The sequence below is a fragment of the Hibiscus syriacus genome, unplaced genomic scaffold (assembly GCF_006381635.1).
Source record: "Hibiscus syriacus cultivar Baekdansim isolate YM2019G1 unplaced genomic scaffold, ASM638163v2 tig00111070_pilon, whole genome shotgun sequence".
NCBI lineage: Eukaryota > Viridiplantae > Streptophyta > Magnoliopsida > Malvales > Malvaceae > Hibiscus > Hibiscus syriacus.
This window is the reverse complement of record NW_024062971.1, coordinates 600,092-622,778: the sequence shown is the minus strand read 5'-3', so window position 1 is coordinate 622,778 and position 22,687 is coordinate 600,092. Positions and strand designations below refer to the sequence as shown.

At 34.5% G+C, this 22,687-nt stretch overlaps 2 protein-coding genes across 2 annotated transcripts; one reads left to right on the top strand and one right to left on the bottom strand.

Annotated features, from left to right (window-relative positions):
• The first annotated feature begins 2,806 nt into the window (after positions 1 to 2,806).
• On the top strand, positions 2,807 to 7,234 carry LOC120151879 (secretory carrier-associated membrane protein 3-like). The gene is made up of 14 exons (XM_039164192.1): positions 2,807 to 2,884; positions 3,033 to 3,123; positions 3,586 to 3,645; positions 4,194 to 4,325; positions 4,420 to 4,482; positions 5,236 to 5,269; positions 5,429 to 5,551; positions 5,809 to 5,871; positions 5,965 to 6,058; positions 6,172 to 6,217; positions 6,312 to 6,379; positions 6,520 to 6,568; positions 6,788 to 6,853; positions 6,948 to 7,234. The coding sequence occupies exons 2-14, from the start codon at positions 3,061 to 3,063 to the stop codon at positions 7,032 to 7,034; spliced, it is 948 nt and encodes a 315-aa protein (XP_039020123.1). The 5' UTR covers positions 2,807 to 2,884; positions 3,033 to 3,060; the 3' UTR covers positions 7,035 to 7,234.
• Positions 7,235 to 8,671: 1,437 nt separating this feature from the next.
• On the bottom strand, positions 8,672 to 9,340 carry LOC120151877 (keratin, type II cytoskeletal 2 epidermal-like). The gene has a single exon (XM_039164191.1). The coding sequence runs from the start codon at positions 9,295 to 9,297 to the stop codon at positions 8,833 to 8,835; it is 465 nt and encodes a 154-aa protein (XP_039020122.1). The 5' UTR covers positions 9,298 to 9,340; the 3' UTR covers positions 8,672 to 8,832.
• Between the last annotated feature and the right edge of the window lie 13,347 nt (positions 9,341 to 22,687).

Here is a 22,687-nt window from a genome sequence, read left to right as displayed (position 1 = left end):
AAAAATAAAGATGGTTATTGATATTGATAAATTATCCAAAACAGGTACAACAGACAACATGAAAATACAATTATGAAGGTTTTATCAGTCCACTCAATATTTTGGAAGATGTGGACAATGCTTTCTATTGTGGCCTTCACCTCTACAGTGGTCACAACGTTTTGGCAAACCATGCTCTCGCTAAGGATCATCCATATCAATATGAATTCGACTAGATTTAGGACGACCCCTCAAATTCCTTTGTAATTGTGGATTGGGCAACTATTCTTCAGAAACAGGTGGTGGCCAATATGAATCGTTGGGGAGATACATAAACTCACAATTATATATGTTGCGCATAATATGCAGGCTATAACAATCATCAACGTATAAATATGAGTCTATATTCACATGTATACATGCAACAATCGCGTGAGCGCATGTGTATCTGAAGGCTTGAAATCGACCATAATCACACCATCTTTTATTCAGATCACCAGTTTAGGTGGCAGAATTTGCACCCTCATATGGTCGAACAAGTGCTTGACAATGTAATTAGAATCGAGTCTGGCAAAATTATGAACATGCATTGATATTGCATGTGTTTGATTTTTGTTCATTTCTGAAGCCCAATTTCTGCCTTTATTGAGCATTGCCTCTACTTGGGAACCTTTGTCTTCACATACTTTACCTAATACGAAGTAAGTCTCTCGAACAATACTTGCTACCAAAAGATGTCTAGTCCCTTTAAGCACTGAATTGATACATTCGACAAGATTGGTTGTCATATGATCGTAACGTCGACCTTGATCGTTATATGTCTTTGACCATTCTTCTTGAGGTATTTCAGCTGCAATCTTCAAACTTCCTCATATTTTCCAGCCTTGCACGGAAGTTCGGTTGTAATAATGCTTAACCTGAAAAGAAGTTAGATTTAAGTATAACAATAAATGAAGACCATAAATAAAGGGGGAAAGAATAAGTTACTCATGTTGATAATCTCTTTTTTGATATTCTTATTCTTAAACCTCGTCATAGCATTGGAAGTAATATGATGTTTGCAATACATAGGAAATACATGGAGAGGCGGCCACCTACTTCCCGGTCATTAATCGTAGCCAAAAACCTAGGTGAATGGTATGAGATCATATAAACCCCATCTTGAGTGACAGCATGGGAGCGCACGTTTGACAGAAAGAAATTTCACGTTTCCTCAAACTCATTTTTAACAATGGAAAAGGAAATAGAGAAAATGTTTCTGTCACCATCTTGTGCAACAGCTATCATCAGGCCGTGTTTGTATACGTCATGTAGAAAAGTATATCCACTTGAACCATTTGTTTGTAGTAACGAAAACCTTCAATGGATTATTTGAAATCCCAGAACAAGCCTCCAAAAACTCTCTTCCCTAGGATAACATGTCCATCAAATGTGGTCGCAGGATAAGTATAAGAGCAAACAATGGTTCCCAGGATGAAAAATTACATTACGTGCAATAGATGTGGAAGCTTATTTTACGACTGGTCTTAATTGTCGTACAATAGTGCCATAGCTTTCCTTTTGACCATCCATGACATGTAGTAAGACGGAATATAACCAAATGTATTACATATTGATGTCACTATCTTTGAAATTAGGATCTTTAAATTTTTCTCCATCAAAAGCTTGACGTATGCACATATGACATCAAAATCTAAGTGTTTGTGGTCTTGTGTCAAGGAGCTCAATGTATAATTGTGCTGGTTGTGTAACTTTGTGACTTCTCACAACATTTTTTGATGTAGGTATGAGACACATATCCTTCACTTACAGTCGACATTATTGTTTATACACCTGACAAAATATGTCTTTTGATCAAACTCCACATTATTGAATTCCATATGAGCTTTAATACAAAACTTCTTTACTGATAGTTGGGTATCCTTCTTATTTTCAAACTACGATCCAACTGCCAATTCCGTTGATCAGTCGTATGAGGTACCCCAGTGGGCTACGCATATCTCCAGCATATCAGGAATTTCATGATTCCTCATGGCATCATAGTTTATCTCATGTATTGCAACTGGATGATGATAGTGAGGCAGTTGGGGTTGTGGCATTTATGGTTGATTGAGTGTTGGTGAATGTGCCCAAATTGGCATAGCATTTTGCAGTTCATGACTATGAGAAATCGCTGCCTCCCAGACATCACCCTCTATATCAAAACCTTATCCCTGAAGCAGCCTTGGCGATATCTAAATAATCGACTATTAGGGTGTCATCGTCTACCATCAATGGAACAAAAGTTCCATCATCCTCACTAAAATCAGAAAGGCTTTCACCGAATCTCCTTACAAGGTTATCTCGATCTTCTGATGGTCCTACTTTGTCGGACATAGGTGCAACAGTTGAGGAAGTATAAATATCTACAGTTTCAATGTATATATCAATCATTTGATTATTCGAAGATTAATGAAGTTCAACCATAAAAACTACATTGTCATCATCATCAAGTTGGATTGCTCCATATTTGAGCAGAGTCTTCAAAATTATGTGTCAATACCTCAAACATGAAACAGAAGCTCCAAGTTTTCATTCAATTTTCAGCTTCATTTACCTAAGAAAATCAATTAAACATTTGAATTATTTTAATATATTTAAAACACTTTCGAGTTAAATAAGAATAAGTTAAATAAAAAATTGTTGAGACTAAATTTAGCTAAAAGTATTAGGTCTAAATTAATACAAATATAAATATTAAGGACTAGATTTGTTATTATACGAAATAACATAATTTTCCCGCTGTTTCATTGTACTTTATATTCCCAACAAAAAGTCCAACCGAAAAGTCCAACTTCTCTTTCTCTCTCCATCCTCAAACGCGAAACCACGTTTTCTCTCTCTACAAAATTTCGTTCTTCTTTCTGTAAGAACACAAAACTCATTCAAAGGGATAAAATTCTTGACTTTGAGTTTTCATCTAGCTTCTTATAAAACCTTCTTCCTTTTTCTTCTCTATAGTTTAGATCTTCATCATTTATATTTATCCCATTTTCAATTTCTTTTTTTTAAAGGTTTTTGCAGAAAAGAAATCCTAAACCCATGGCTGGTCGTTACGACGAAAACCCATTCGCTGAAGAAGAAGACGAAGTTAACCCTTTCTCGGTCAGTTTCTCTTCCTGTTATTCGATGATGTTTTGGTAGCAAGCTCTGTCTTCGTTTTATTTAAGACTCTATTTTCGAAGCTTTTAGCTGCCTGATGAAAGGTTTATTAACAGATTATAAGTTGACTTTAATTTTACTCACTGATCTGAAATTTGGGTTGAATTCATTTATGGAAAGTGTTTTGCTTGGATTTTGTAGTTGATGATCATTTCAACGACTTTTTTGTTTTCTTTGTTATTGAAATTGCATTAAATAAAGTAGAAATCCATATTAATCTTGTTCAATTATTGAATTATAATCAATTTCGTTTTCACAAATAAGCATTTCCCATAGCTAAAAACATGTTCTTTTGCACTTTGATGGATTTACTGGGTTTTACAACTTGATTCATAAGTTATATACAGATGCTAGGCAACTTCGGTTCTAATACTATTCTTTGGATTAAATCATTTGTGCTTGCAGGATCATGCTGTGAGAGGGAAGGCATCTGGCCAGTCTAAATTTGGTGGTCTATTTTCAAAGGTAAACTAAATCCCTGTTTATAAAGTGTCAAAGGAATGTTTAATTAGAAACTTGTTGTTGAGGTCAAGACGAGAACTGTTTTAGGACATAGATTGACTAGAATGGGTATAAAATGTGAAATTCAGCATAAGGCTTTGGTTGTTTTGTCCCCTTTATATCCATGTAGATTGGAGAGTGCTTCATATTTGAAAGGCCGGGTTTTAGGCTTGTTGTCGAGACATGGATACTTGGTCACCGATGATATGTAAAAACATAACTTGAGGTGGTGTTGTGCTAAACTAACCACTATTTAATCCCTTGAGCACATTGTATTATAGTGATTAACCTAGAAACTTAGTTCTTTCTCCAATGCAGATAGGGTTTAGAGTTAGCTTGGATATGCCAAGGTTTAGGATGATTTAGTTCAGAAAAGATAGGTTGATTAATATATTCTTGTGATTTGGTTATGTCAAATTTGGCCTTTGAACATTGCTTCAAAAGGAAGGTAAACCGGAAAGTTTTCTCATACTAATACTTGCTTTTCGTATGTGTTGTGAATAATTTTTCAGAATGTTCCAAGCGCGCCACCTGCATCAAACTCGAGACTTTCACCACTACCTCCAGAACCTGCCGGTTTCAATTATGATCGTGATGCGACGATTGACATTCCTCTGGATACAACTTCAGGAGGATCATATCAGGTTATTGACTACTGAAAACTTGTCTCTAAATGCTATTTCCATAGTTTGGTTAAGCATTTAATCTCACAGCTATGGTTTTACTGCATAAATCTAGGATTTGAAGAAGAAGGAGAAGGAGCTACAAGCTAAGGAGGCTGAACTGAAAAGGCGGGAGCAGGTATATTGCGAAAATAAATTTTATAACTTCAAATTCATTCTTATTTTACAGATCATAGATTGTATTTTTGTTCCAAATTTGATCCCTAATATGCTTTATCAAACATTTAGAATCACATGTAACAAAAGGTCGAATATACCAATTTGTCTTACAAATTTGGCTTAATTCAGGATTTCCCCTCAAAGTATACACTTTTTCTCACTTTGCACCTTAAACTATATTTCCTCAACCTGTCCCCTAAACTATCATTTCCATCTCAGTTTACCCCAAAATAAAAAAAAGGCTAATAAGAACGTGACATGTGGCATGCTCTTATTGGACATCAATAATTTTCAGGGTGAAATGAGATGCAAATGATATTTTAAGGGGGAAAACTTAGAAGAAAATAGTTGAGCAAGCAAAATGACAAAAAAGTGCATACTTTGAGGGAGCAATCATGAATTAAGCTAACAAATTATTATTAAGACACAATTAGGTTGCTGGTGGGATATCTTATGTGTTCTCTCCTTGTATTAGTGTGCACAAATTTTCTTTTATAGCTGTAAGATGTTTGTTTCATAAATAACTAGAAAATGTGTTATGTCTTTGTACTTAGTGTGCTAAGTTAGAAGGATGGTTTTAAGATGCAAGTTTCTGTTCATGCATGATTGTTTCATAAATAAATAGCAAGAACTTGATTTGTTGCTTGCCCTTTTTGCACCCCGTGAATTATTGGATCCCTACAATTTTCACTGATCAGCTTATTCCATGCAGGAAGTGAGACGGAAAGAAGAGGCAGCAGCAAGAGGTACCTGTCATTCTAATTTGACTATTCATATAGAAAACATTTAGCTTTTCTCATTGTTTCAAATTTTGTTGTTGATAACACTTTTGCAAATATTTTTGACCTGATTCTATACTCTTATATTTCTTTCATTAGCTAGAGTTTGAATTCTCTGTTTTGCAGCTGGAATTGTTTTGGAAGAGAAAAATTGGCCACCATTTTTCCCAATTATTCATCATGATATTGCAAATGACATACCGGTTCATCTACAAAGAGTGCAGTATGTAGCATTTTCAACATTTTTAGGTATGTAAGGTTTTCTGAATACTTATTTACCTTTTTTCTATATTGCCTGGTCCATCTATGCATCGCTCAACGTTCAATCTTGTTTACCAAAATGAAAATTTGTGCTCCGTTCGTTTGAGTTTGTAATCTCTGAATGATTGCATTGGGTGGTTATTTGTATCATGCTTTTATTTTATTTAACTCTTTAGCTGGAAAAGGCTTTTTGTCCAAGTCATTTGGTTACGTGCAGTAGAGTGACATATGGTGATACTATGCAGGATTGTTTCTGTGCCTTCTATGGAACATCGTATCTGTTACCGCAGCATGGATCAGTGGAGAAGGTTAGTTTAGAAATGCACTTTGTCATTTATTGTTTTCCTTCGAATATATAATGTTAGGATTATGTCGTGTTTATTGTATTTATTATTGTTTAGGTGTGAGGATCTGGTTCTTGGCTATTATCTTCTTCGTAGCAGGGGTTCCGGGAGCCTATGTCTTGTGGTATCGTCCACTATATCGTGCTTCTAGGTACTCAACATACTCCACTCTGTTCCTTAATATCACAGTTCAGTTTTGCATACCTTTTTTAAATGTTGGCTTGCATTTAATGCCAATTTCCGTCGTCATTTCCTTAAAAACAGGAAAGAAAGTGCTTTATCATTTGGCCGGTTCTTCCTCTTTTATTTGGTAATACCTCGTGTTTCTCCGATATATATGTTTCTTTTTTTCGAGGAGTCGATAGGTTCTGATCCTTTTATCGCTTTTTCTTTCCTGTTTATAGGTTCACATCGGCTTCTGCATCTTTGCTGCTGTGGCTCCCCCTATAGTTTTTAGAGGGAAATCACTAACGTATGTTCCTAAACTGTTTTAACTTGACTGATGAATTGCATCTGTCTTTATTTGTTTTTTCGGATTCTTCTATCTCAATTATGATGTTCTTGTTCAATTATTTCTTCATAAATCTTACCGATGCTGTTTGTCCCAAACAGTGGGATCCTACCGGCAGTTGATCTTATCGGAGACCATGCAATTGTTGGGGTAAGCACATCTTTTTAAAACAGTGAAGCGTTTAACCTGAAAAACTGATGGTGTCAAGATGCTTAGTGGTAATATAGATGGGAGCAGAAAGAATGAATGATGTTTACTACTTGAGGATCGAACATCGCCATTGCAGTTGATGTTAGCAGAAAAAGTTTACCTGTTCTACTCTTGATTTCTGTTAACCATATTGATGGAAATTTTACTTTGTTTGCATAGATCTTCTACTTCATCGGGTTTGGATTGTTCTGTGTTGAATCAGTCGTAAGCATCTGGGTTATCCAGGTTCGTTCAGTTCCCGATCTTATTCGTTGCGACGATCACGTAAATGTGCAGGAAGGGTATTTGTAATAACAGTGGTTTGTTGTTGGGATTGCAGCAAGTATACATGTATTTCCGGGGGAGCGGTAGAGCTGCCGAGATGAAGCGCGAGGCTGCGAGAGGAGCTATGAGGGCTGCCATATAATGCCACCGACTAGCTGCAATGAGATGATGTACGATTAACCTCTTGTTTATTCTTCTCGTCCATGGCGATTTGTTCTTCCCATCTCTGTAATTTATTGTGCATGTTTTCCAATAAATTTCTCTCTCTTAGTAGCGGATACCATATACAAGGACTTGGATGGTTTATATTTCATGTGTAGTAAGGAGAGTTTCATTTTGCCATTGCAAGTGTAGTTATGACCATAAGTTTCAAGATGACAGATATGCCTGTCCCATGTCCCCTCATATACATGTAGTCTGGCTACACTACTTGAATCAATAGGGGAAATAGATTGACTCATTAAATTAAGGATAAACTACGCAAATAGTCACTAAACTTTCTACTTACTCTTGTTTTAGTTACTAATTTTCTTTCTTAAAAAAATCAAGGGTAAATTACACCGTTACTCACCGTAATCTACTTTTTCTCTTATTTTTCTCACCCAACTTTCAATTTTTCTATGTTGCTCACTGAACTTGCAGATTGAATCATTTTGCTCACTTCCTCATTCTCTCTCTAACGGTTGGATAACATGGTATTTATTATTATTTTTAATACAAAATAATTGAAAAAATAACAAAAAATCAAAAGGTGGTCGGATGCCACCGTTGACAGTCGTAGATGGTCATTCGGACCCAAATGTCATGGTTCGTTTCGCCTCGACATCGTGATTTCAAATCCGACCTCCATTTTGTCGGAAGTTGCTCCAAAGTCCACGAATTTTAGATTGAAAGTGAGGAAGCCGAAATATTTCAGTCAAAATTCACGAGTTTTGGGACATTTTCCAGTGAAACAACCTTCATATTCGAACTCAAGGGGTCGAGATGAACTGACCCATGAAATTTAGGATCGAACGGACATCGTCAACAACAGTGGATGGAATGAAAATGGCATGTGGTGGACGGCAGAGAGAAAATGAAGAAAAGAAAAGGTAAATTACACAGTTCCTCACTAAACTTTACCCCATCTCCTATTTTACTCACCAAACTTTCAATATAGGATTCGAAACGACGTCGTTTTGGTGTATATTTGAGTTTTTAAAACGACATCGTTTTGATGCTTGTGCATGTCATTCCGCCGTTAAATTGTTAACGACATAATGAGCAAAATGATTCAATCTGTAAAGTTCAGTGATCAAAACAGAAAAATTAAAAGTTGTGTGAGGAAAATAAGAGAGAGAGAGAGAATAGTTCAATAAAAAATGATATAATTTACCCAAAAATCAATATTATCGTTCAACTTTGACTTTTTTCATTTTATCGTTAAATAAGTGATGGTGTTATGACATGACAGAAGAATCAAAACAACATTATCTTGAGAAAATTTTCTCTTTTTTTTTTTATCAAAACGATATTATTTTGAAAAAAAATAAAATTTAGTGATTAAAACAAAAGGGGATTTTTTTAATGATGTTTATTCTGCTTACTCTAAAATTAATGTATAATCACGAAGTAGAAAGCAATGGTAAGACGCATTTTTTTTACAGAAAAAACCATTTAAATATTAAAGAAAATATCACTAAAAAATTATTTAATAATCTCGACTTATCATGTCATTCACGATCCAAGTGAATCGCATCCATTTGGAATAAGAAATAAAATGAACTTATTTAAATAAAAATATATTAGTTTATCCCACCAGTAGTGGTAGACAAAACTCACTCCCAATATAGTACATAAATATGAGTATATATTTTACTCATTAAAAACTCCATGCATCTGATCATACATGCGTGGTACAATAAGTAGCTACTAGTACTAAATATATATATATTACCCACTTAACAATAAGCGATACATTTTTTCTTACAATCCATGGTGCAGCTGCCACCACCGCCACCGGCGCCGTACCCTTTCCCGGAGCGGCTAAACGAGTCGAAGCACTTAGCAGGGCAGGTGAGCTTCTTGTTGAAACAAGGTCCATTCTCTTTGCAAACAACACTCGGCCTAATCACGCCACCTTTCGAGTAACCTCCATTCGGACCTCCCACTCCGGCCCCATAACCGCCGCCTATGATCCCATTTCCCCACCCCGGAATCCCAAACCCAGCCGAGCCCGGCCCAAACAACCCACCGATCCCACCATTGTTGTTATTGTTCTGGTCGCTTGTTTTGCTGCCTTTGTTTTGCTTCTGCTGGGAAGAAGACGATAAGGGTTCGAAATGGTCCGGCCTTGTAGCTGCGGACAGTGAAGCGGAGATGATGAGTAGTATGGTCAAGATGAAGGTGCTTTTGGGGTTCATCATTTTTTGATGTTCTTTTTAGAGGATTTTCACTTGAAGATTTCTTTTCTCTTTAATGGTGAGAAGAGAGGATATTTAAAGCGTGTAAATGAGACATTTATGCAGAGAGAGAGAGAGAGAGTTGGTGACAGTTGAGGTAGAGGGTCCACCATGAATAAGTAGGTTGGGCACCATTATGACCCTATCTTTATTCTTCATGTTTAGTGACACAATTAAGGATGAGTACTTGAATAACAAGAATTTTATAACTCGGTATTAAGGATGACTAAAATTTGATTCAAATTGAAAAATTATTTTTTTTTGACTCGATTCGATTAGAAAAATCTCTACTTGAAATGATTTCGAGTTGCAATTTCATTAACTCGACTCGAAAAAATTTCAAATTCAAATCGAGTTGTAAAATACAACTCGAATAACTCTAAATTTTTAGTAGTTAATATATTTATTTTCAAATTTGAGTTAAGTGTTTGGACTTTATATGATATATGTACGTCACATATGAAAAAATATGAAGAAATATATTTTTATTATATATATGGTTATAGAAAATAACTTAAATTTGAATAAAATAATATTATAGTATTACAAATATTTACACTTAAATTTAAACATAAACTCGAAAAATCGACTCGAAAAATTTTTAAATCAAGTCCGAGTTGTAAAATATGACTCGTCAACTCGAATAACTTAAAATATTTTGACTCGACTCGATCGAATGCTCACCCCTACTTGAGATAATTGAATTTGTTTATTTTTTAGGTAGAATGTTAAAATCATCCCCCAACCTTTATAAAAAATGATTATTTTGGTTTTTATTCTTTTTCTTGAAACATTTTGATCTCTAATGTTTCATTTTGGGGGGAAAAGCTCATCTATATAAAAATCGTTCGCCAACAAACAATTATCGCTTTAAAATAAAGGTATTTTAACCTAAAATGAATTATCGAGAGTCAAAACATTCTAAAAAAAGAATAAAGATCAAAATCACTTTTCAATCAAATATTAAGAGATTTTTTGTGCTAAAATAAAATGTTAATGACCAAAATACTAAAACAAATCCGTGCATCATTTTAATAAATATTGGAGGTTAATTTTAACATTTTGTCTATTTTTTTATTTAAGTTCATATTAGATTGAATTTAGGTTTAGAGCGAAAAATATTCCATTTGACTTGAAAATAATATTAGTATAAGACTATAATCAACCTTTCAATTATTATATATATATATATATTAAAGATAATTACTATAATTCTCTCTTTATATTTTTTCAACTAAGTTCATGTTTTACTTAATAAAAATATAAAAGTTAAAATTATATATATATTAGATTAGGTCAAGTGTTAGTATAGATATAAAATTTTCTCTAAGAAAATCAAATTTCAGATGAAATAAAATTTCTATAAACTCAAATCTAATTAGATGACAAATGAAAAAAGAGAAAATAACCTTAGTAACAAAAAATGTCTTATAATATACGATTTTAACCAATTTTTTTTGGATTTGCCAAAATGACCAACTAAATCGCAATGCGATCGATAATTCGCAACGCGATCTCCGGTATCGCAAATCAGTTTCCAGATTCGCAACGCGATTCTGACTATCGCATTGCGATTTTCCAAATTCGCGTTGCGATTTTCCTAATTCGCAATGCGAATACGTAAATCGCAATGCGAATACGTAAATCGCAATGCGAATACGTAAATCGCAACGCGAATCTGACTATCGCAATGCGATTTACATAGTGCCATTCGTATCCAACGCGTATTTTTTTTTTCAAATTCCAAACACGAATATATTAATATATCGGAACACTGAACCGTCCACAGTATATCCCGTAATCGTAACTCATAACCTAAAACCCTAAATCACAACTCAGTCTCATCTTCATCTCTCACTCTCTAAGGCGACATCCGTCCCCATCTCCGACGAAATCAGTTCTCATCTCCAACGATATCAGTCTCCATCTCCGGCGAAATCATTCACGGTCAGAAATGAAAAATCAACCAAATCAACCACCGAGGGTTAGTTTTTTTAATTATTTTTTATTTTGAAATTTTTGCATTATTATTAGGTTTTTCATATTGAAATTGATGATAAGTTTACTGATGTTTTCAATAATAGATTAACCATTTCACTTAGATTGCTTATTATATTAATTCGATTGCTGCCAATACTGCTAAATTGTTTAGTCTTTAACCCTGTGAAGTTAGTATTTGTCGTTGTTTTGTCTTTTGGTTGAAGTAATGCAATCTATTCAAGTTTCTTTCAATTTTAGTATTTGAAACCGAGAATGACTATCGCAATGCGATTCTGTCGTTGTGATTTTCATTTCGCGTTGCGATAGTCAAATTCGCGTTGCGATAGTCAAATTCGCGTTGCGATAGTCATTTTCGTGTTGCGATTTTCATTTTCGTGTTGCAATTTTAAGTTTCAGAAACTATTCTTCTTCTGCAAATTGAAACTTGAATGAATTGCATTACTTCAACCAAAAAACAAAGACAAATACTAAATTCACAGTGTTGCAAATTTAAGTTTGAAGAATAAACTACTACTCTTTATGTTTATTGTTCTTGTTATATCTTCACAGTGTAGTTTTTTGTATATCTAACTTGGTATGTTTATTGTTTTTGCAGAACTTTTATTCGGCTCAATTGACCTTAAGAAATAAAGTAAGCCTGGCCAAAATAATTACATCGAAGCTTTCACCTGCACAAAGAAAAATATTTGAGGATACTTGCTTCGGGCCATGGCTGAAAGTACAACATCCGGGTGGAGATGCTATGTTGACCCATCTGTTTCTTCAAACCATGACTAGCGATCTACCAGAGACTATACAACGTCGTGATGAAGAGATATGGTTTGATTTTCCACCGGCGTATACGTGTTTTGGGCGGGAGGAGTTTTGCTTAATCACCGGTCTACGCTTTGGACACGATGATGTAGATCGGTACACTAGACATATTACCCGCCTATCATGGTTTTCTCGAGTTTTTCCTGAGCTGTCAACGGAGAAGTCGAATTTACACGTGGAAGACTTGACGAGATTATTGAATAAGAAAGATGGTTTTACTCGGATGGATGACGTCGATGTTGTCCGAGTATGCCTTCTAATACTTTTGCAAGCTGGATTTTTAGGCAGAGAGGCCCGACAACCTATTCCTAATGATCTAATTAAATTGGTAGAGGACCTAAATGCATAGAACATGTTTCTGTGGGGTTCGTATCTATGGAAAGCTACATGGAATAATTTATCGTCTGCCTTTGATGATCGGAAAAGTTTACGTGACGATGGTTCCAAATACACTTTGTCAGGCTTTATTTAGGCCTTTAAGGTAATAATTTTTATATAAATGTTTCCAAAATTATAATTAATTCTTTAACAATTACTAATGTTTGTTATTATATTGTTTGTAGATTTGGATATTTGAGGCCTTTCCCGCCATGCAGACATATGCATTAAAAACTTCTAATGATATTCCTAGGGCTATTTCCTGGAAGAGGAAACGGTCCTTGCAGCAATAGGAAGATTTACTACCGTATACTACAATAAATAATGTAAGTTAACACAAATACTACCATATGTTTATAAACAAGTTATTACTAGTACACGTTTAACTTTGTTTGAGCTTTTATATTATTAGGAGGCCAACACTCCATTACAAAGGCTGACACCCACAGATGTTGAGCTTGCCACTGATTGGTGGCAAGCTAGTAAGCATTTTTTTGATGGCACGGATGATGAGCAGCCACCACTTCGAGAGCCACCACCTCACCCAGAGCCATCACCTGATCGACCCGAATATACACCTCCACAACGAGAGTCATCACCTATTCTGTCACATCATCGAGCCTCTTCTTCACCATCACCTCATGATAGGCGACCGACAAAGATGTCACGACGTTTATCTCCCTGTTCTCCACCTCCACCTCCACCTCCACGGGATGAGTTAGGGGAGTTACGTAATGAGGTCAATGCCTTGCGTGAGGAGGTCGGTACTTTACGCGATGACAATGGTGCATGGCGTGTTGAGGTGTCTACTTTACATGGTGAGGTAGCAGCTCTACGTGAGATTGTAGCATCATTGCAGAATGAGGTTCATACTCTACGCAACGATGTAAGTTTAATATTTTTCATATTTAACTTGATAATAAATTTACTCGTAATTTCACTTAGATTGCTTAGTAAATTCATTCGGTTGCTGCCAATATTATTTAACTGTTTATTCTTTAACCCTGTAAAGTTAGTATTTGTTTTTGGTTGTCTTTTGGTTGAAGTAATGCAATCCATTCAAGTTTCAATTTGCAGAAGAAGAATAGTTTACTATCGCAATGCGAAAATGACTATCGCAACGAGAGAATCGCAATGCGAAATGAAAATCGCAACAACAAAAGCGCAACGCGAAAATGACTATCGCAATGCGAAAATGACTATCGCAATGCGAATTTGACTATCGCAATGAAAGAATCGCAATGCGAAATAAAAATCGCATTGCGATAGTCAAATTCGCATTGCGATAGTTAAATTTGCATTGCGATAGTCATTTTCGCGTTGCGATAGTCATTTTCGCATTGCGATAGTCATTTTCGCATTGCGATTTTAAGTTTCAGATTCTATTCTTCTTCTGCAAATTGAAACTTGAATGAATTGCATTACTTCAACCAAAAGACAAATACTAACTTCACAGTGTTGAAAATTTAAGTTTCAAGAATAAACTACTACTCTTTATGTTGTCATTGAACCTGCACTAAACCTATATGTTGTCCTTTTAAATGTTTATATAAGTGCTTACTTCTTGAATGTTATCTGATGCATTTTGTGAACAATGATATAATAATGACTTGGGTGAATACCGTGCAAGTTTGAAATATATTTGTCTTTGTTTTCACTGTTTAATATCATGTCTGTTTATTTACTGATTTATGTATTAATTTATTTTTAGCAGCCCGCTAAGGTGGATGCTCTACGTCGGTTTTTTCTTGCAAGACGGAGTTCACGCATCAGACGACGTGCACGTACCATTACGTCTCCGTTCATCCCAATAGTGCGAAGAATCAGTAAGAAAAAGCCCGACTCACCTGTCATCGTTCAAGAGGCCTCCCCTATCGTTCAAGAGGCCTATATCATCCCTCAAGAGTCCCCTCCCACCGTTCAAGAGGCCACTGTCATCGTTGAAGAGGTCCCTCCCAACATTCTAGAGCCCGATTCACACGGCGTAATATATCGAATTATTGATAAGCCCCCTCACGTGCCGGACATGATGGATGACTGTTGGCTTTCGTATAAGTTACCGACCAGTACCATTCCGGCAGATGAAGTAGAGAGGAAACAACTACCGGAAACAATTCTGGATAATACCCTTTGGGCTAAGACCGCAGTTGATTTTTATCTACATGAGCGGAGCCAAGGGTGTTACGTTGACATATACAAACTCAACGATGATATGCATTTGTTGATTGAACGGTCTTGGTGGGGTGTATTATTAGGGGTTGAAGACAACGGCTATTTCGATGGGGGGGTAAGTCTTATATTTCTTCTTATATTTCAGTTTTATTAATTTTTTTTAAAATTTATGTAATTCACTAATATATGTCTTTTTTTGTAAAATAGCATATTGATGCATGGGTGACACGTCTTCTAATTGTAAGGAAATTGTAGAAAAATATAAAAAAAACGCGATATACAATTATGCCGACGTCTTTTCACGTAGTTCACTTGAAGAATCAACGATATGAATCATATGTGTTGGCTAATGGACAAGCTAAACTTTATCCTGCATGGTGGGAGGTCGATAAGGTTAGTATTTATTTGTTTAAATATTTTAAAGGTGTTCATAAATAAGTGAGCAATTTGAATTATTACATTTCGATGCAGGTGTTTATCCCTGTTTTGGAACGTACTCATTGGCTTCTTGTCGAGCTTCAGCTCTCATCCCTAAAGATAATAGTATATGACAACATGATAAATTACATATCATTGTCTGATTTGAGAGATATTATTAAGGGATTGAGCTCTCATTTGGCTAAATTCTTAGATGCAATTAATTATTGGACTAATTCTGGAAACAAGAAGCCAAAGAAGTTCAATGTTACAGTTATCAGAGACGAGACCGCGCCACAACAAACGAAGGAAGCCAGAGGGGATTATGGTCCTCTCGTATGCATGTGCTTGGAGCGTTTGACGACAGGAAGTACATAATTTCTACCTCCCACCGATAGAGATAGAGGTGCAGTAGGCTTGTGGTTTCGGCATTTTATGGCTAGAACGATATATGCGAGACGCTGCCTACCTGCATCCGCGTTATGAAAGTGTCCATAAATAATTTGTAAGTCAAATGCAAGTGTTGTTAAACATATATACTCTTTTTGGTTTGAAAATGTTTGGTTAAGTAGCTAGAATTCAATAATTTGCTGTTTGTAGGTTTTAGATGTGTAGAAAGTGTTGTTGATTCAATGTTTGGTTTCTGCAGGTTAATCCTGAAGTGAGCTGCGTGAAATGGATGTATGGGTGCAAAAGTTGATTCAATAATTGATGAGGAAATAATTCTTATTATTATTTTTTGATTGTTTAATTGATTTGTAAAAGATGATTTGTAAATGTTGATTTGTTTAATTGATGTGTACATAATTATTATTTGTGCTTGTTTAATTGATTGAAATGTAATAGTTGATTTCAATCTGCATTATGTTGAATGCAAAACAGACTATCGCAACGCGGAAATGACTATCGCAACGAGAGAATCGCAATGCGAAATGAAAATCGCAACGAAGAGAATCGCAATGCGAAAATGAAAATCACAACGTGAAACTAAATTCGCGTTGCGATTTTCATTTTCGCGTTGCGATTCTCTCGTTGTGATTTTCATTTCGCATTGCGATTCTCTCGTTGCGATAGTCATTTCCGCGTTGCGATAGTCAATTCCGCGTTGCGATAGTCATTTCCGTGTTGCAATAGTCATATTCGCGTTGCGATAGTCGAATAAATGTCTAATAACTGATAACAACTGAACATATCATAGCAATGTTCAAACTCAAGTTACTAATACATGTCTAAGTGAAAATGTTAAAAGTTCACACATAATATACACATAATACAACGTTTTCATTTAAAAATCACCTAAGTTAATAGTCCCAAAAGGTGAAGCCGGTTGTGATTGGGATTTTGATGAGGATCCATATTTTGGTAGAGGAAAAGATGATTGTAATGGCACTGGTGATCCACATGTCAACCTTGTATGACCACTTTCCTTGCACCGACTACATGTCGATCTCTTCTTCTCTTCATCCTTAGACAGTATACGATCGTGACTTTTTGGTCGGCCAGGTAGCCTTCTGTCCATGGCTGGTGGCAAAACTGTTTGTAAGTCATCTTGTATGTCCCACTCAGAAGGATGTGGAATAGGGTAGACAATCTCGACATAAGTCTGTCGATATACTTCTGTAGTGTAGCAATCCATAGCGTATGCGCTTGAATCATCTTGGTTTAGATGAAGAGCAACTTTTATAACATGGCCACACAGATAACCAGATGTTTGTCATTTCATACAACTACACGTCTTTGCATTTAGATCGACAAGCCCATTTAAGTTATTATACAGTACTTCAAACAAAAGTGTTTGAACATGGTTCAACTCTCCATGACGTTGACTTCACAACACGTTTCGTTATCTTTTTTTCAGTCCATGGTGTAACACGATGTTCCAATGTTCCTGTAAATTTAAATAAATAATACTTAGTAAAATATATGATAAGTTACGAATTTAAAGAAATAATACATGCATGGTTTATTTTCTTGTAGTACCACTGTTGAATAAAGGCTTGAAAAAACTCTATTAACATAGTAATGGGTAATTTCCGAGAATGACGACTTAGAGCGTTGATTGATTCTGCACTATTAGACGTCATGAAACCATATCTTGCTCCAAGTTGATGTACTCTTGACCATCTTTCAAACCCGACATCTTCTAGTGTTTGAGCACACTGAGGCAAAACATGTCTTAAACAGTTTATATGCTTATTAAAATCCACTTCCCGATAAGCTTTTACAGCCTTCCAGTATGTCCATTTGTGATTTTTTATACCATCAGACCTTGATTTTAGATTTATATACAAATGAACACCACAAAGTCCATGAAAAGCATCTGGGAAACACCTTCTAACAACGTTGTCAATTGAGTTTGCCCTATCGGATATGATTATCAGATTGCTAATAGGACCTATGCAATCCCTAAGATGCCCCATAAACCATGTCCATGAATCAGAGGTTTCAGATTTGCCAACCCCGAAAGCTATTGGCAGTATCCCATTGTTAGCATCCATGGCTACTGCTAATAAGTTTACTCCAAGGTATCAACCTTTTAAATGTACTCCGTCAACTATAATAACTGGGCGCATGCAAGTAATAAACGAACGAATCTACAAAATCATATACACAAGAAATATAATCATTTAAATGTGAAATGCATGTAACTAACAAAAATGAGTCAAAAAAATTATATTGATTTACTAACCGCAGCACCAATGGCGATAAAACAGCAACTCAAAGCGTCCATCTCTATCTGTTTTGATATGAGTTACCGACCCATGATTTTTCAGCTTTAAATTGTGACAATAAGCCGGCAGTTGGGCAAACGATGCTTCTGGCGACCCCCTCAACAATTCCAAGGCATAACATTTGGCTCTCCAAGCTTGAGAATATGAGATACTAATCTTGAACCGAGCATTCATGTCAGTCATAATTTCATGTCCCCGATATACCATGCCATTCAAAAACATTAACTCAGCCAGAAAACCACCCAACACCTTTTTGTTTGCCTGTCTATGGTGAGGAAAAACTTGGGTTCTTGAACATGTATGTTTATCAATAAAAGTCCTAACTTGAAACATTTCGCAATCTTTTATCCTCTTTGCAATCATATGCCACTTACAGTTTATGTCAATCATACACCTTGTTTCGAAACGATCTTTGCTTGATTTGTTAACTTTTAGTTGATAACCATCTTCCACACATTTCGTATACAAAGCTATCTTCAAGTCTTCCTTTGTATCAAAACAATCATCTTTCTTGATACGAATAATTTTTGTATAACAATCAACTGCTATCTTTACCAACTCTTCTTCCGGTATCTGAAGTAATTCTGGCATATTCCAGTTATACTCCCGTGGCTTTTTCTTCGGGGACTTTTCTTTGGGGATTTCTTCTTATTCTTTTTCTTCTTTAGGGTTATATAAATTACAGAATGGATGTTCAACATGTTCATTTACAGTCGTAACTTCATCCTCATTATCATCAACAACATCTTCATCGGCAACGGCTGTTTCATCATCAAAATTCGGGTATTGACCAATATCAAAATCATTACACGCAGGGTCTGTTTCTTCTTCTGAAAATCATCAAAATCCGAGTATTGACCAAGATCAAAGTCCGGGTATTGACCAAGATCAAATTTCGAATACTGACTAGTACTCATAATTTTTTCTATTGGCTCATCATCATCTAACTGGTCAATACGAAAACCGGAATTTGGTGCTTGAAGTTGATTGGGATTTGGATTAGGGAAATGTTGTGGGTTTTGAGATTGTGTTTGGTATTGGAAATGTGGTGAAACAATATTTGCTTGGTGATGAAATTGTGGTGGAACCATTAAATTTTGAGCACCATAAACTGGGGTTGAAAAACTTAGTTGATTACTACCCGCTACTGACCCAACTTCACTACTTCTAGGTTCAACAACATACAATGTAACATCATCACTTGAAACACTAATGTAAGCAATGAATCGTTCAACATCTTCATTGTCGGTTAACAAATAAACTTTACCATTTCTCTGATAAGATAGCCTAAATCCACTTAGGGGCTCTAAATTCAATTTATTTGCAACACGTAATATTAGAGTTTCATAAGTTAACTTTTTTAATGACAGTTTTAGTTGAAGATTCATGGGTAATAGCATATATTGTAAAACACCATGAACATTCTCCCATGACCCTCCAAAACACAAATCTATCCAAACATGATCAACATTAGATGATTTCATTATTGTAAATTAATTTACTAAACAAACGAGCTGTGAAACTAAAACCTGTTGCCGAATGGGGAAGGATGTCGTTGGATATAGGAACGGATGTCGCCGGAGAGAGTGATAGATGGAGATGGAATGAGTTGCGATTTAGGGATTTAGGTTATGAGTTGCTGCTGCTGCGTAATTATATACCCAAAACATTTGTGTTGCGAAACTAAAACCTGTTGCGAATTCAGAAATCGAGTTGCGAATTTGAAATTCAGTATTGCGATAGTCAGAATCGCGTTGCGATAGTCAGAATCTCGTTGCGATAGTCAGATTCGCATTGCGATTTACGTATTCGTATTGCGATTTACGTATTCGCATTGCGAATTAGGAAAATCGCAACGCTAATTTGGAAAATCGTAATGTGATAGTCAGAATCGCGTTGCGAATCTGGAAACTGATTTGCGATACCGGAGATCACGTTGCGAATTATCGATCGCATTGCGATTTAGTTGGTTATTTTGATAAATCCAAAAAAAATTAATTAAAATCGTATATTATAAGATATTTTTAATTACTGAAATTATTTTCTCATGAAAAAAATATTAGACTTAAATCGTATTCGAATAGACTGAAAATCTAATAAGATTCGTCCCATCACTTTATGAAACACAATTCTTTTAATTCTCAAACTCTGCTGTATGGTACTACCGAGTACCCCCACCCAACAACTATTGCCTGTCAGCCTTACAATAAATTTATGAACTTAAAAAGATACGGGATTGTTCTTGAGAGGGTGGTTAAAGAATATTTTATTAAAAATATTAATATTTTTGGTATAGTATTATTTAAAATATTATTTTTTTATTATAAATGTTAATTTTGTTATTTAATTTTAGATAGAAAAAATAATATTTTAAGTAACGTCTAATATTAATATTTTTTGTAAAAAAAATAATGTTTTAAGTAGCGTTTTATTAAAAATGTTAAATATTTTAGGTAGCGTCTAATATTAACATTTTCATTAGAAAAAAATATTATTTTAGGTAACGTTTTACTAAAAATATTAAAATATTATTAATATTTTCGATAATACATTTCCTTAATAGCATATTAAAATCGTCGTACTTTAGATATCCTACCGGAGATGACAAACAAGAAAAAAGAAAAAGAACTTGCAATGTTTCAAACATGGCATTAATTCATCCAACCTCCAATCTATAAACCTCATCAATACTTCACCGATTTACTGTTTAAAATTTATGTTTGATTGACGCTTCGCGTTTTGGATATAGTCCATGTTCATATGTAAATATTGAGGGGTGTTTGGATAGGGGAATGTGAGATTCTCATGGGAATTGAATATATATTCTCTCGTTTGGTTAGTCCGGGAATCTCATTCCCGCTAATGTAAGATTATCAATAGTAGATTTTTTGGAGTATATTACTGGGAATGTCATTACCTCTATTTCTTTAGGTATTGTTAGATTCCCGGCGTTTTAGATTAAAATACCCTTAATTTTTTTTAAATATCCTTTTTCTGTCATTGAATAATAAAAATTCTACGAATGTTAAATTACAAATTTATCCTTAAACTATTTTAGATTTACAAAAAAATCTATAATTAAAATTTTATATGAAGTTCAGGAGTTAAAATAAAATAAAATTTTATACTGTCATTAAACCTTTTTCTATTTTCAATTTTGTAAAAAAAATATATACATTTTATGAATTTAATTTTTTTTTAAAGAAAATATATAAATATTTTTCAACTTGTTAAAAAAACAAATATATAATAAGGACAATTTGGTCAAATATACATTCCAATAATCTTTTATTCTTTTAACAAAACACGGTAATCTTACATTCCTACTAAGTCAACCAAACACAAAATACAACATTCCTAGTAATCCTATTCCTTGATAATCTTACATTCCCACTGATAATCTTCCATTCCGTGAACCAAACGCACCCTGAGGGAAAATAAAGTTTTGAGTTCGAGTCTTATGGATAAAAACAATAACAATGTTGTAAATATTTTATCTGTCAGTGTAGATTTGATTAGACTCTATTCAAAATATAGTCGAGATCAATGATACTTAGAAATCAATGAGTTTCTTTTAGTATTAGATATCATTATGTTGTTTATGATATATTCGATTGTTCGTTACAATCGAATATATCATAAGCAAATGAGAAAAGGTGGGGTCATCTAGTTTGACCAAAGTAACTTATGTAGCCTCATTTTCAAAGGTTATTGATATTGGGTTGGGAAGTAATTGAAAATTAGGATGAATGTATCACTGAACACCACATCTACTCCAGCAAAATTAGGTGGGGAGATGTTTGCACAAATTTACAAATGAAATGTCTTTTTCACAATTTTCGGTTCCCTAACATATGAAGATGCAGCGACTAGTGTAAACGTTATATTAGTGCCCTCTAGGGTAAACTACGTTTTCAACTTTGAAAGTATTCATGTTTTGGTTACTCAATTTCAAATATTTTTAATTTCATCATAAAACTTTTGAATTATTATTATTTTGGTTACTCGGGCGTTAAATAAAAACAAATAGAGAAATATGAACTATAACACGTCGACCTGTTTTCTTTTATTTCCATTTTATCAACTTCCCAATATTTTTTTTTGAGTTTCATTACTATGTCATGTCATAACCAAATCGTTATCTTTCAGTGTTTTCTCTTACAACTCCAAACAATAATAAACTCCTCTCATCGTTCGTTCGTTCTCTATCACTTTATCAAATTAGATTTTTTTATAAAAAAAATCTCTTTAAAACTTATGACACTCTACCTAAAACTCATAGAAAAATTACTCCGATCTATATTTTTCATCAGCTAATCAATGTTGAATCAATGTATGTTGTTTGTCTCCTTCTTTTTTCATCTTTTCGCGGTCGGAATTTGATGAAAATATATTTTAGCATCGAAAAAATAAAAGAAATCTAAAAAAAAATAGATTAAAACTTCAGGAAGAAAAAGTTTAAGAATATTTTTCATAAAATGAAAACAAAATTTTAAGGATTTCTCAATATTTTTAAAAATACGGTCTCAAATCTCAAACTTTAAATCAAAGTTAATGGTTTTGTAATAATTGTCCTTTAACGTGCCGTCTCATAAATGAATTTGTGACTATTTTAGGCATCACATTACAAAGATCACATGACACATGTGAAGAATTTGACTATTTTAGTGGATATAATTATGCTAAGGTCACGACCTCCATACTTATCAAACAACTTCATCACTAATTAAGCTAAGGTCATTATCTAGTTATAGTCTATTAAAAGTATTTATATTATTTAGTCAAATAGCAATCGCGATCGTGTCGCATTTGTCACGATTGCAAACACAACGAGCGTTATT